At 44.7% G+C, this 14243-nt stretch overlaps 2 protein-coding genes across 4 annotated transcripts in view; both read right to left on the bottom strand.

The window, feature by feature from the left end:
- Nucleotides 1-856, bottom strand: part of arhgap39 (Rho GTPase activating protein 39) — a 29493-nt gene extending 28637 nt beyond the window's left edge. Inside the window, exon 1 of one of the 3 annotated variants that reach the window (XR_009789421.1) lies at nucleotides 691-856. Coding sequence is in view for 2 of the 3 variants with exons in the window: in XM_061779829.1 (XP_061635813.1) it covers nucleotides 691-701 (11 nt within the window). In the remaining variant the exon portion in view is untranslated. The remainder of the gene's footprint in view (nucleotides 1-690) is intronic. The other 2 variants (XM_061779829.1, XM_061779830.1) reach the window with 2 other exon arrangements.
- A 3540-nt stretch (nucleotides 857-4396) lies between these two features.
- rad54l (RAD54 like) lies at nucleotides 4397-14069 on the bottom strand. The gene is made up of 17 exons (XM_061779158.1): nucleotides 13607-14069; nucleotides 13443-13523; nucleotides 12599-12715; nucleotides 12458-12518; nucleotides 12177-12312; nucleotides 11221-11290; nucleotides 10825-11113; nucleotides 10416-10540; nucleotides 10200-10350; nucleotides 9662-9788; nucleotides 9505-9579; nucleotides 8721-8851; nucleotides 8051-8161; nucleotides 7765-7967; nucleotides 6851-7030; nucleotides 6609-6772; nucleotides 4397-4722 (listed from the first exon to the last, which is right to left on the bottom strand). The coding sequence occupies exons 1-17, from the start codon at nucleotides 13607-13609 to the stop codon at nucleotides 4512-4514; spliced, it is 2235 nt and encodes a 744-aa protein (XP_061635142.1). The 5' UTR covers nucleotides 13610-14069; the 3' UTR covers nucleotides 4397-4511.
- Between the last annotated feature and the right edge of the window lie 174 nt (nucleotides 14070-14243).

Here is a 14243-nt window from a genome sequence, read left to right as displayed (position 1 = left end):
GGAAGCAGGAGGGCGCCGCACTTCCTGTCATCACGATAAGGCCACAAAAACTTTACATTTTGCTTTCGATGTCTACATTCGATTAGTGAAGTGTGACATTTGTGCACCAAAGTGCAAAAATTGACAGCGAAAGTTGTATTTGAAAAGAAGATGTATTTGGCCAGGAAAGTGACCATTTTTCCATTCAAACGCACTAATTGTCGACAAAAAAGCAACATTAGATTGACGGTCTCCATCCATGCTGAGGATGCTGAAGACGACGACGACGACGAAGAAACAAAACAAAAAGCAGCAGCCTCCTCCTCATCCCACACTGATGCTCGCTTAGCATCCTCCGTTAGCATCCCGTGTTAGCCGCATTCCAGTGAGGACGATTCGCTCCGACAGGTGCACGCAGCCGGCAGCCGGCAGCCTCCTCCGGGGCACCGGCGGCCGACAAAGCCCAGCGAGAGTCGACGAGCACCGCACGCCGAGAGAGGCACACCTGCTACGGCCTTGTTTTTTTTTTTTTATTATTTTGCTTTTTTTTGGGTTGTTTTATTTGTTATTTTTGGAGGGCGGCGAGAACGTTGATGAATGGTGGCCCGAACGCGGCGAACGTCCGTCCGTCCTCCCGACCTACCGAGGCAATGACGCTCGCTTCATCCCGCAACCCGGCGAGCGGTGAAAATACGCGTCGGTCGGACTCACCTCTCGGCCATTTTTTCCCCCGGCGGTTGTTAAAATCCCTTCCGAGTAAATCCCACAGAGATTCGCTCCATGTTGCCCGAAAACGCAATCGCCGCAATCCAACGAGTCGCCCCCACACGGGCCAGACGACCGTCAAGCGTGCGGCAAGCACCAGTGGCACATCCGGTCACAACTTTCACAATAAAAATAAGATCGCGCAGTAATCCGTGTGAATCCCGAGCGCTCTCGCTTTTCCTCCTCAGACCTAATATCACAAACACATTGGATTACATCACAAAAGCCCGTTTAAGGTTATGTCCTCTGTCAAAATCGTGCGCAAATTTTATTCTGAAACTAACAAAGTTCCTTTCAGAGCGTTGACATGTTAGCTAACTTGGCGCACTGGAGGTTAGGCGTCAAATCGAAGAACCGTACAAGATGCCAGCCTGCTACGGTGGAACCGAACATGACGACACTCGGTGACGGCAGGGCAATCCCAGCATGCTCTGGGACATCAATCTTCTTCTTCCCCTACATTCTTTATGATCATTTTTACCATGAACACTGCTGCAAATGTTTGGATTCATGAACTGGAATCCAACCCTTCATTGCCACAGTTGTACATATTCGTCAAGTACGTCTTTCAACGGGTAGGCGCGGAAGAGGGTGTCGGCCTGCTTGTCTGTAAAACTCAGGTTTGTAAACTGCTGTAATGACTACCGGATCCACGTAGATGGCGGAGTTGCATCGCTTTGGATTTGAGATCAGCACAGTTTTTGGGTGGAAGATAAAGATTAGGCGGAGAATTGGGCTTGTCAGAGAAATGCCAACATATTGGAAGTCGGACAAGTTTAGGCACTAAACAGAGTCTGTATTTGTATGATATATAAAAAAAAAAAAAGAGTACGTATCACGTAGTAGAAAGTGTGTGTCATTTGTGCCAAAAGTTGACGCTTTTCATGGAGGGAATTAGGAACCATGGAAAGAAGCCGCTGACATCCAACTCGAGCCATGCCGTGAGTCAGTGTTGTTCGTGGCGTGTTTCTTAGTTGTATAGCTCTAAAGAAATGATTAGTTCAACGAAAGCCCTCTCTCAGTCTTGCTTTTCTTTTTGGTCTCATAATTTGAGGTGTTTCAAAACTCGCAAAAAATATTAGCATCAAAGTCACTGTTGTACTCGACGTTTTCTCCGCTTTTTGGTCAGAAACCATGTTTATGGTGAAAGCAACCCAAGTTCTCCCGCTAAAGACTAAAGAACGGAAACCGATAGAAAAGAACTGTTTTTTTCCTGGCGAAAGAAGAGAGTCTATTATTTCTTTCGGTAGTTTTGGCGCTTCTATTGTCACAGAACAGTGGGTCTCGAAAGTGCAGTCAAAATGCTCTAAAGCTGCTCGCAATTTGGGGAACTGCTTTGAAAGCGGCTGGCAGTGAATGACTTCATGCTAACGCATAACAGGAAATGCCATAGAAGGGCTAATGAATAACATTGGTGTCGTGTTTCAACCAATGGACATTTGAGCACAAACAGTGGCACAATACATGTAGACAGTGAATATAACGTTACTCAGAGGCGTATATTCTTTATCGTCTGCGTCGATAAACGACGTCACTTCAACGACTAATATTACTACGACTTACGGAGGAGCTGAGGACCGTCTCCATGTATATACAGTACGCATGTCTGTATTGTACAGAGGAAGTTGTGATTGGTGCAGATTGTAATGGACATGTTGGTGGAGGCAACAGGGGCGATGAAGAAGTGATGGGTAAGTACGGCATCCAGGAAAAAGGACAGATGGTGGTAGACTTTGCAAAAAGGATGCAAATGGCTGTAGTGAACACTTTTTTCCAGAAGAGGCAGGAACATAGGGTGACCTACTAGAGCAGAGGTAGACACACGCAGGTGGATTACATCTTGTGCGGACGATGTCATATGAAGGAGGTTACCGACAGTAAGGTCGTGGTAGGGGAGAGTGTGGCTAGACAGCATAGGATGGTGGTGTGTAAGATGACTCTGGTGGAAATATGTTGACTGGTGCCAGTAGTCTGCTAGATAGATGGAAAGAATACTTCGAGGAGTTGATGAATAAGGAAAATGAGAGGGAAGGGAGAGTAGAAGAGGCAAGTGTGGTGGACCAGGAAGTGGCAATGATTAGTAGGGGGGAAGTTAGAAAGGCATTAAAGAGGATGGAAAATGGAAAGGCAGTTGGTCCTGATGACATTCCCATGGAGGTATGGAAGCATCTAGGAGAGGTGGCTGTGGAGTTTTTGACCAGCTTGTTCAATAGAATTCTAGCGCGTGAGAAGATGCCTGAGGAATGGAGGAAAAGTGTGCTGGTGCCCATTTTTAACAACAAGGGTAATGTGCAGAGCTGTGGGAACTATAGAGGAATGAAGTTGTTGAGCCACACAATGAAGTTATGGGAAAGAGTAGTGGAGGCTAGACTCAGGACAGAAGTGAGTATTTGCGAGCAACAGTATGGTTTCATGCCTAGAAAGAGTACCACACATGCATTATTTGCCTTGAGGATGTTGATGGAAAAGTACAGAGAAGGTCAGAAGGAGCTACATTGAGTCTTTTTAGAGACAGACTAGAGAAAGCGTATGACAGGGTACCCAGAGAGGAACTGTGGTACTGCATGTGGAAGTCTGGAGTGGCAGAGAAGTATGTTGGAATAATACAGAACATGTACGAGGGCAGCAGAACAGCGGTGAGGTGTGCTGAAGTTGTGACAGACGAATTTAAGGTGGACGTGGGACTGCATCAGGGATCAGCCCTGAGCCCCTTCCTGTTTGCAGTGGTGATGGATAGGATGACATGGAGAAGGACGACGCGCTGTGGCGACCCCTAAAGGGACGAGCCCAAAGGAAAACAAGATGATGTCTGTATTGTGCTGCCTGCAGTTGGCCAATGCGCACACACCTAAAGGAGCAGCAACATGTCTACTGAGTGAAACCCCCCCAAAAATTTATTCTTTGCATTGTAATTATATCATTACATTATGTTTTTATAAAGAGCAATATTATATAGTGCTACTTAACACTATACAAAAAAAAGTCTCGGGATTTTTCGGGGAGACCGGAATGATTTAATGGCATTTCCATTCATTTCAATGAGGAAAGATCATTTGAGATACAAGTGTCTTAAGTTCCGGTATGCGCACATCTTTTCAGCATCATCTCATTTAGACATAAGTAGTGCTTTGCCACCATCTTGTGGCATCTATGGGCAATTAATGTGGATTTTTGGCTGTATCGCCAGGGCTGGGCCCCTATCAACCGCCAGGAATGAAGGTTCACTGTGTACGTTTACAAACGTTGTATTTTGACGAGCTTTTCATATTTTATCGGCTGCTCCGTGATTTGATGAAGCAAATTTGTCTTAATAAACCACCCTTGAAACATGGCTTTTCTCCGGGTGCTCCGGATTCCTCCCACATCCCCAAAATATTGCATGGTAGGTTAATTGAAGACTCTAAATTGCCCGTAGGTGTGAATGTGAGTGCGAATGGTTGTTTGTTTGTATGTGCCCTGTGATTGGCTGGCGACCAGGTCAGGGTGTACCCCGCCTCTCGCCCGAAGATAGCTGGGATAGGCTCCAGCACGCCCGCGACCCGCGTGAGGAGAAGCGGAACGGAAGATGAATGAATGAATAATTCTTGTTTCATTTGATTGTGGCGTGACGAATGCAGCTGGTGTCAATAGAAGTTTGCATAATAGAAGTACTGCACTTTACATGTTTACCTGTATGTTAAAACAAACATGGATTTTATTTTTTAGTTTTGATAGAAAAAAACAACAACAAACAAGCGGAAATAAATACAAGCGGAAATAAATACGTGTCATACGAGGGCCCTCTGGTCGTCGTGGGAGCGCTGGTGGAAGACGAAGGAGACGGCGAGGTCGGCGGCGCCCCAGCAGGCCTTCAACACTTGGTCCCTGAGGCCCTTCTTGTCCCAGCAGTGGTGCCACTGGGACAGGTCACTGGTGCAGTCCGACTCGGCGGCGGGGGCGCGCGCTTGGATGCCGTTGACGCAGCGTCGACAGCGGAATCTGCGAGGTCATTTCAAGTCATGAATGCTTTTTTGTTTTTTTTTAAACATAGCCCGTTTCATCATGAATGCTCCATTTATGTGTTGCTGCTCCGCGAGTGGTAAAGTAGGAGTTTGACGGTTTATAGTAACTGTGACATATGTGCTAATTTCTGGTTCACATTATACGTTTGCATCAAGACTTACTGTAATTTCTTGTGTATAATGCACATTTTTCCCCTCAAAAAATTGTCAAACGTCAATAGTGCGCATTATACACAGGTATAGGGGAAAATGAAAAAGACTTTCACATTTTACAAATGTATGCCGCCCTCTAGAGGTTATGAAAAAGCTGTAGCCTACACTTTCATTCCAATATGACAGTGGTACGTATGACTGCGTATATGTACAGTTGTGCTTATAAGTTTACATACCCAGGCAGAATTTGTGAAATATTATTTCTGTTTGTTTGTTTTTTTTAAATACGACTGATGACTGAACAACAACCATCATTCATTTCTTTATGGTTATGTTTTGTTTTATGATAATACTTTTCTGAAATGCTTGACAGTTTAATTTGAATCCCATTAAAATAAAATTAAATGTGTTTCACCTGGTCCTTCATGTTTTCTTTATAGAATTGCACACATCTTCCAAATTCTGCCTGGATAATCAAACATATGAGTAGACTAGAACTAGAACTACTATTTTTCTCATTGACTAAATAAAAGTAGGGCTGTGAATTTCAAAATAAGAGGAAGTAAATAAAAAGAAAGTATTATGTGTTCAAATAAAGTGCTTAACTTCAGAATAATTATTTGAAAAAAACTAACAAAATACAGATAATACTTCATGTTTTCATCATATGGGTGGAAGCAAAATCATGCATTGTAAAAATGCATTATACACAGGTTGAACGGTTTTCCAGAATTTTGAGGTCAACTTTTGGGGTGCGTATTATACATGGGTGCAAATTAGACCCGAGAAATTGCAGTATGTTATCATATCGTTTGATTGAACATTTTTGTGTTTAATTATGCAACGTTTACTTATTTTATTTTACATGTCAGTTGTACAGTAAACAACTGGGAGTGACAAAGAAAGCTTGAAGAAAGCACACTTTGTCTCTTTTTGGGCAAACTGTAGGAGCGAGTCTTTTCGTTTCCTCAATGATGTTATACGATTGTTCCCTATTTCTATGTAGCGGCACGGTGGACGGCTGGTAAGCACACCCGCCTCACACTTCTGAGGTCCCGGGTTCAAATCCAGCCTCCCTGGTTGAAGTTTGCATGTTCTCCCCGTCCGTGCCTGCGTGGGTTTTTTCCCGGTACTCCGGTTTCCTCCCACATTCCCAAAACATGCACGGTAGGTTAACTGAAGACAAAACTGTCCGCAGGTGCAAATGGTTGTTTGTTTCTATGTCCACCGCGATTGGCTGGCGAGCCTAGTGAGGCTAAGCGGTTCGGGAAACGGATGGTTTACATGTCCTTATTTACATTTCTTGTGAATATTTTTGAATGTCTAGAACAGATTTGGATTTACAATATTTTGTGTGGGAAATATTGCTTTGGTTTTTGTACAATTTGGTTTTGTTCAAGACATTTTTGGAAGAGATTAATGATGAAAACCAAGGTTCCATTGTATATTAAAATGGTCTCTATAGCGCGGGTCTAGAACGCATTATTGCCGATATTTGGGGGTTCACAGTGTGACAATTAGAGCTACTCGCTGACCCACCAGATGATGCGACTAGTTTTTATTTGATCTGAAACAGAAAAGGCAATGAACAGTATTATTTTACCTTGGCGGGGGTCTGATTATAAAGGGTTGTTGTTTTGGACGATGGCAACAAATTGCAATCATACATCCTCACAAGCTTTCGTAGCAAGCGGAAAAGCGTATTCTTACTTGTCGTGCGTGTCGCTGGCTGTCTCCCCGTTGAGCGCAAAGAGCTCGCGGAGTTCCCCCAGCGAGAAGTGTCGCTCCACGTCCTGCTCCTCGTCCACCACGCAGCTGCTGAGCGCCTTCTTGTGCGCCTGCCTCTGCAGGATCTTCTCCTCGATGGTGCCCGTCTGTGGGCGCACGGGCGCAAAGACGGGGTGGGGTAAAAAAAAAAACCTCAAGAACGCGGCAGCGTCACGGTAACTCACAGAAAGTAGCCGGTAGACGTAGCAGGTCTTCTTCTGGCCGTCCCGCCACACGCGCGCCATGGCCTGCTCGTCGTTGGCCGGGTTCCAGTCGGGGTCGAACATCACTAGGCGGTTGGCGCCGATCAGGTTCAGGCCGCACCCGCCCGCCTTGCTGCTCAACATGAAGATGAACTCGGGGTTCTAAAACACACACAAGGCCGTGGCCGCATAATGCAAAACGCCAAGACGGGCTGCTGAATCGCATCGGTGTTGCCATGATGTAGCCCTTACACACATACACATGACGCACACAGACACACAATATTACAAAACCGCCAGGCATATATTCTTTATCCTCTGCGAAAAATGACAAAAATATTAGTTCAGCTTACTGAGGAGCTGTGACCGTCTCTATGTATATGTCGGTGTTATACTGCCCCCAGGTGGCCAAGACGCACACACCAGAAGGAGCTGCACCATTGCCATGAATTAATCATGATGCACACACACTGTTCAATTCCTTATATTCTATTTGTTATTACTACATGCTCACATAAAGCACAGTATTATAGAATGCCATTTCCTTGTTTAAAAAAACATTACAAACATTTGTGTTGTATTTATTGGGAGGTTGTGAGTAAACAACTTTTTCCAAACAACTTTTTCTTTTTTTGAGCCTGTTGTGTGCGGACAAAAAGTTGCGGTCACAAGTTTACATTAACTAATCGTGGGCATGGATGTGATATTAATTTTGGGCCTTTAGTGCTTCAAAGTGAAGGTGGTTTGTTTGTGTGGAATGATTTGGACTACTGACGACAGTTGTTGATCTAACACTGGGTTCATGATTGCGTACATGCTAGATACAAAAAAGTAGCTCTCAACCTACATTCCTATCGGTTCCTCAAAACATCCGTGTACTTCTGGCTCCAACTTACGTCCGGACTGTTGAATCTCTCCACAATCTTGGCCCTCTTCTTGATGGACATGGTGCCGTCCAGGCGTACATAAGGGTACCTTCTGGAGTGGCACAGCTTCTCAAAGACGTCCAGCGTTTGCGTGTAGTTGGAGACCAGTACCACCTTATCGTCGGTGGTGCTCCTCGTCATGGCCAGGATCAAGTCCAGGAGCAACATTTTGCCTGGAACGAGAGGATGCGCACCGCGTGGTGGGCGACGACGTACCCTTCGGCGTCGCGGCTTTGGTGCACGTTGGGCTTCTTACCCGACAGTTGAGGCTCCACACTTTTAACGGAGTAGCCGGCTGGAAAAAGATCCAGAGCGCCTTCAAAACCTTCCTCGCCCTTCACGCACTTGTCATAGATGAGCGCGGGGTCTGCCACGCAACCAAAGCAGACATGTTATCGATTCAGGAAAATAGCACTCTATAATATTGTACTTTATACAAACATACAGTAATGACATAAACAGAAAAATAAATGAAAGAGTTTTCACCGCACTTTTTGCTTCACTTCGATGGACATTGTGTTTTGTCTAGTGTGCGCACCTTGGCCATTTTGGGGCAGCATAACAGACAAAAAGCTCTACGTGGAAACGGTCACAACTCCTCACTAAGCTGCAATTCCATTAGTTGTTTGTTGCAGACGATAAAGAATATAAGCCTATGAGTATAATGAGAATACTGCTCGACACTATCTGGTATCTGACCTCCTTCCAAAGATAATAAACTGCAATCTCTTTCTCCATTAAAAGATTTGTTTGTTTTCCCCAAATTGAAGCGAGTCACATTTTTCCATAACAGTATATTTCTCGCAGAACAGAATTACGTGGAAAAGGCAACTTTGATGGGCTGTGTGAAAACGGTTCAGGGCTGTCTTTCAGTCCATCTGTCCATCTTCAGGAGAGAGAGAGAGCGAGAGTCCGAGAAATCTTACGATTGCACAGTTTCTTGAGCGAGGTGATGGACGACAGGGACGAGACGCTGATCTTGCCCCCCTGCAGCGCCTCGACGGGTTTGGCCTGCCTCAGGAAGCGCTTGTAGAGCGCCGTCTGCAGCGGCGTCAGCCTGTCGGGGGACGCGTTGCCGCAGTTAGCACGCCGCCACAGCGAGTGCAAGTAAGTCACGGTGGGATGTGCAAGTCAGCAGTCTCAAGTCCTAACCTACGTTCAAGTTTCAAGCAAGTCCCAAGTTACTGTTGAAATATATATATATACATATATATTATAAAAGAAAAAAATCATTAAAAGAAAAAAAAAAAAATCATAAAAAGTCATCCATCAAGTGATACAATCTTGTTCAGTCACAAGTATCACCAATGCACTGCTATGCAAAGCGATAGTGTTAGGTAAAATCGGAATGTTCCTATTTTATATTTGTCTATTTCAAGTTCGTGCTTGATTAAAAAAATAAATGAGTCACCAGTGATTCAGTTTCATCTCATCTTGAGGCTTATTTTTACTGTCACGTTTAGACACACCACACCGAGTACGCAAATTGTCTGTTGCCCGGCCTTGGCCTGTTTTACTGCCGCTTCTCCTCTCTTCTCCCCCCTCCTCTTTTGCTCGGAGAGGGGGCTACGCGGCACAGCATGTTGAAAATGCAGATTTCCAATTGGAAACACAGGCAAGTCTCGTCAAGTCATATCGTTCAAGTCGAGCCGGTCAGCCGTTTTAGCAAATCGAGTCCCTCGTCCGAAAATTGGAGTAAATTCCACCTACTTGCAGCAGACCACCTGCTCAATCTTCACAGGCAGATACTTGGACAGGATGTCGGACGTTCTCCTGATTAAACACCTGAGGACACACAGCAGTTAAGATCACTTTCACCCCGAAGCAGAAAAGGGGGAGAGGAAAAAAAAAAAAAAAAAAAAAAGACCCGTTGACGATGCTGATGAGCTCCTTGAGTTTGTCCTCTCCAGTCTGTCGGTCGTTGTCGCTGGCGTCGGCGTCGCGACCCTTCAGGATGGGCAGCTCAAATCGCTTCTTGAACTCCTGAGCCGTACCTGCGGTGACGCGAACAGCAGCGAACGCACTTTGAAGCCCGTCAGGTGGCGCAATTGAGAAGTGAGGCAACCAACATGCATCCGTCTCATTCAACGCCAGCTCGCACATGAGGTGCAACATGATAGAAAATGCTTGGGAAAAAACACAATTTTTGGGAAATTCAGCCCCTGAATCTAGTTTCACGAAAGTCCGGTACACGTAAAGACAATCGGCCGGTTTTTTGCTAGAGAGGTGGCCCGACTGTTATCAAATTTGAAGTATGTACTCTCTCTCTCTCTCTAATTTGAGAAAACACCTTGCGCTAAGCTCTCTCTCTCTCTCTCTTCCGGGAGAACTGTGTCAAAGCAATAACTAAGGCTCCTGATGCTTGGATTTTCCTGCACGGTATCCTCATGCGCGCCAGCGCTTACCCAGGATGCCGGCGTTTACAAAGTGCACCAGGCTGAAGTACTCCAGCAAGTCGTTCTGGATGGGCGTGCCCGATATCAGCACTCTCCTCTGGGCGCGCATGGCGTTCAGGGCCTGGTAAGTCCGGTTGTCGGAGTTCTTGAGCCGATGGCCCTGCACGCGGCAAGCGTTAAACGCGTTTGTCGCGCCACACGCGTGCCTCATTGGTCAACAAATACCTCATCGCAGATGATGAGTCCGACTTGGCCTTTGTGCAGGACCTCGGCGTGCAGGCGGAACGTTTCGTAGGAGATGATGAGTATCGGCGTCGGCACGCGCAGCCCGCGCTGGGAAATGAAGTTCACTGGGAAAGAAGACAGATACAGTGAGGCCGCAAAAAGTGAACCGTGACATAGCGAGAGACGTCCGGACTTTATACTATCGTAAAAAAGGTGTAGGCACCTTTCAGTCCGCTTCATCCCTCATTGTTTTTTGGTCTCTGAAATTTGATTTTCACTGATGACCGAATAAATACTGCTACCACTACTGCTGAGAAAGACTGTTTATTGATACATTATCACTTTTTGCTACAACGCTGCTGACTATTCCCGCGGTTTATTCGACAGTATTGCACGGTAAACGATTTACCAAGCTGCCGGTCGATGTCGTCCTTGGACCCTCCGTCGATGGCGACGGGCGTGACGCGAGTTCCCAGCCACTTGGCCACCTCGTTGTACCAGTTGCGCACCAGACTGGACGGCGACACCACGATGGCCTTGTCGATCTCGGGCTTGGCGTCGGGGCTCTGGCGCAGCAGCGTCCACACCAGGGCGACGCACTGCAGGGTCTTGCCCAGGCCCATCTCGTCGGCCATGATGCAGCCGAACGAGCCGGGGATGCGTCGTCCCGTCACGCAGTCCCACAGGAACTTGACGCCCTACGAACAGGATGTAAACATGGACGTCGCGCACTGAACACACTTCCTGCCTCGTAAAACCTGGTTGAAGATAAGATCATCTTTTCGTGGCTTTAGATGGAGTTTACCTCTCTCTGGTGAGGTCTGAGCACCTTCCCCAAGACGGGATCCAAAACCACGTGGACGGGAATTTTGTCCCTGGACAAGATGAAAAAGAGGTGATAATATGACAATAAAGTGAACACGATAAATCAGTGGTTAGTTTTTTGTTTGTTTTTTAACACTAAGTACCAGAAAAATAATAAAAATAAAAAAATACTATTTTTAAAATGCTCACCAAGTAACACCATAATGACCAACATTTAAATACAATAACACATTAGGCCTGAGTGTTCATCAAAAACATGACAGTCACTGTAACATTATTGCATTGTTTGAACATTAACACTTGAGTTTAAATATAGGGAAATAAAAAAATAAAAAAAAAACATGATTCAATGTAATTTCATATCGCACGCAAAACTAAAATAATAATAATAGTACAAACGTTTTTAAACACAAACATTAAATCCAAATGGATTGGATTTAAATGCCACTAAACTGTACTTACAAATTTGACTGTACTGTACTTCGAGAAGAAAGTGTAGTTACATAAAAAAAAAAAAAAGTAAAAATGTACAGAAATGTAAACAGGTTATAAGCATAGCTACAAGCTTCATGTTTGACGGTATTTCATGTCTAAAATGTTGTAAATGTCTTTGTATTTAATTCATGGATTATTTCGCATATCACTAGTGTTACTTGTACCACACTTTTGACAATTACTCTCTAAAGCTCACCATTTCTGTAAATAGAGGGGTGCTAGCTGGCTAAAGCTAACTGTTTGGGTAAAATAAATGAGCTGTAGTCGTGTTAGCTTGCTAAAGGCAACGGTTTAGGTAAAAAAAAGAGGTGCTTAGCGGCCATGTTAGCAGCTAATGCTAACCGTTTAGGTAAATGGAGGTGCACACTAACGGTGTTTGTAAACTAGAGATGCTAATGTCATGTTAGCTGGCTAACGCCATGGCTGCAACCGTGGTCCTACTTGTCGGTTTTGAGCTGCTTGTGGGCGCTCAGCGACTCGGGCTCGAACAGAACCAGGGCGTCCTCCGCAAACGGGTCGTGGAGCGCCCGCCTCACTCCCGCTCGCTTCAGGCCCAACGTTCGGATGCCCAGCGGCCCTGCGGGGGGGGGGGGACAATCAGCTCACGTTCGGAAGACAGCGCCGTTTATTTATTTGAAGTTTGAAGTATTTTAGTTCCTGGAACTAAAGGCTTCCAATTATATATGTTCAGCAGTGCAAAGTTGTGGCGGGCAAAACCTCACCCGTGTAATTCGGGATGGGAACTTTAAAGGGCTTCGACAGAATCCGCCGAATAAATTCCTCCTGCGGAGAGAAAATGTTCATGAGGCCACGAGGCAGCCGGACTCGAAGCGTGCGCTTGAGTAAACGACACCAGGCCTCACATGTCGGTTGCCGTCGGGGCACACGGGACGGACGTTGAGCTGCGTCAGCGGCCTCCTGAACGGAGACACGGGACTCGGCCGCAGCTCTGCTTGGCCACCTTTTAGCCTTTTTTCCCCCTGGGCACAACAACACAGCACATCTGTCACTCGGAAGATTTCATGTTGAGAGACTGAAATTCTGAGGATTTGAACAAGTCTCGAAAAAAAATTAAGTGATTATCAAAAAAATTGTTGATTCATTTGATAATCGATTCATTGTTAATCAATTATTGCACCTCTGATACACACCAGCATGCCGATCACAGAAAAGTTCTGATATGCATGTGTTTTTTGGAGATACTTGGCAAATAAAGATGATTCTGATAGTTTGCGCCATTTGCACAACGGTCTCAATTAAAGCCTCTCAACAGTAAATATTCTCAGAATTCTGTCGTCCTGCCCGAAAGCTGACTGATTGTCTTTGTGTTTGATCAAAATAAGACATTCGCAAACACCTGGTTTTACTCATTTTTGCATCTTACGGCCCAAACCGCTAACTGAATCATAAACAATTTGAAATGTCTTGTTTTTGAATAAAGTGGGGGAAATAAAAATAAATAATTTTGTTTCAATCATCACAAAAAAAATAAAAATAAAATAAAATCAAGCCACAGATGAATTACATTGACAGTATGAATGTTAATTACATTATTGGTAAACTCATGCAAAAAAGAAAAAATACAAATACCAACTAGCTACTAATCATGTTGACACAGATTGTTGCAATTTACAATGTAATCATGTTTTATTGGTGTGTTTTTTTTTTTACTTTCATAACTAAGTAAATGGCAAAAAGGCAACTGACCGCCGGACACGTCCACTCTCCATCGTCCTCATCCTCGGCTTGCTTCCGTTTGGCGACCTGACTGGGAGCCAAACTCCTCCTCTGGATGGTGATACATAGCAAACAAACAAAATATGTCATAAGGAGACTTTTGAAGGTAGGTAATATCACACCGTGTAACTTACCATGACCGCTCTTCTCTTTTCTAGCCGTCGTTTTTGTTTCGTTTTTTTGGCACAGCCCACGAGCTAGCTCGCTAGCATCCTTGCAGGCATCAAATGAGATGAAATAAACGGCTGCCTTGCCTTGCAACGGATTAGGAGACTTTTTTTGTGGTCATTAACGTGTGGCAACACAAACCGCCAGCAGTGTACAGTCAAATTGTCTCATACTGCGCGCTAAACAACTACGGCAAACGCGAAGGGGAAAATCAAACGTTCCGCGTTTAAACTTCATCAGAACGAAGATGTACAACAGCAAAACAAATATAAAACAAAAACCAAATATATGAAATAACAGGAAAATTAGCGTTTGAATACAGACAAATGAGCCGGTGTTCAATAATGTCTTCATCATTGGCCGTTAAATCAATATGTAGTGAATGGTTCATCCCGCTAGACCCCCCTCTTCCAAAATCAAAATGGCACCGCCCGCCATGTCGTAGAGTCTGACGTAATCAATAAATCAGGAAGTAGGAACAGACAAATCTAATCCGTAGATTATGCATTATATTCCTTACTTTTTCAGGTTAGTGATTATTATCAATTATATATTTAATGTCTTATTATTGTTATTATTATGAAATATAAGAGACACATAGAG

The sequence above is a fragment of the Phyllopteryx taeniolatus genome, chromosome 7 (genome assembly GCF_024500385.1).
Source record: "Phyllopteryx taeniolatus isolate TA_2022b chromosome 7, UOR_Ptae_1.2, whole genome shotgun sequence".
In the NCBI taxonomy this organism is placed as follows: Eukaryota; Metazoa; Chordata; class Actinopteri; order Syngnathiformes; family Syngnathidae; genus Phyllopteryx; species Phyllopteryx taeniolatus.
This window is presented reverse-complemented; position numbering and strand designations above follow the sequence as displayed.

Excerpts from the sequence above, each read along its gene's own strand:
- rad54l (XM_061779158.1), bottom strand. Across the intron at positions 12,716-13,442 it reads GAGAGTGGACGTGTCCGGCG|GGGGAAAAAAGGCTAAAAGG; the intron begins GTCAGTTGCCTT and ends TGTTGTGCCCAG. Across the intron at positions 11,291-12,176 it reads AAGCAGCTCAAAACCGACAA|GGACAAAATTCCCGTCCACG; the intron begins GTAGGACCACGG and ends CATCTTGTCCAG.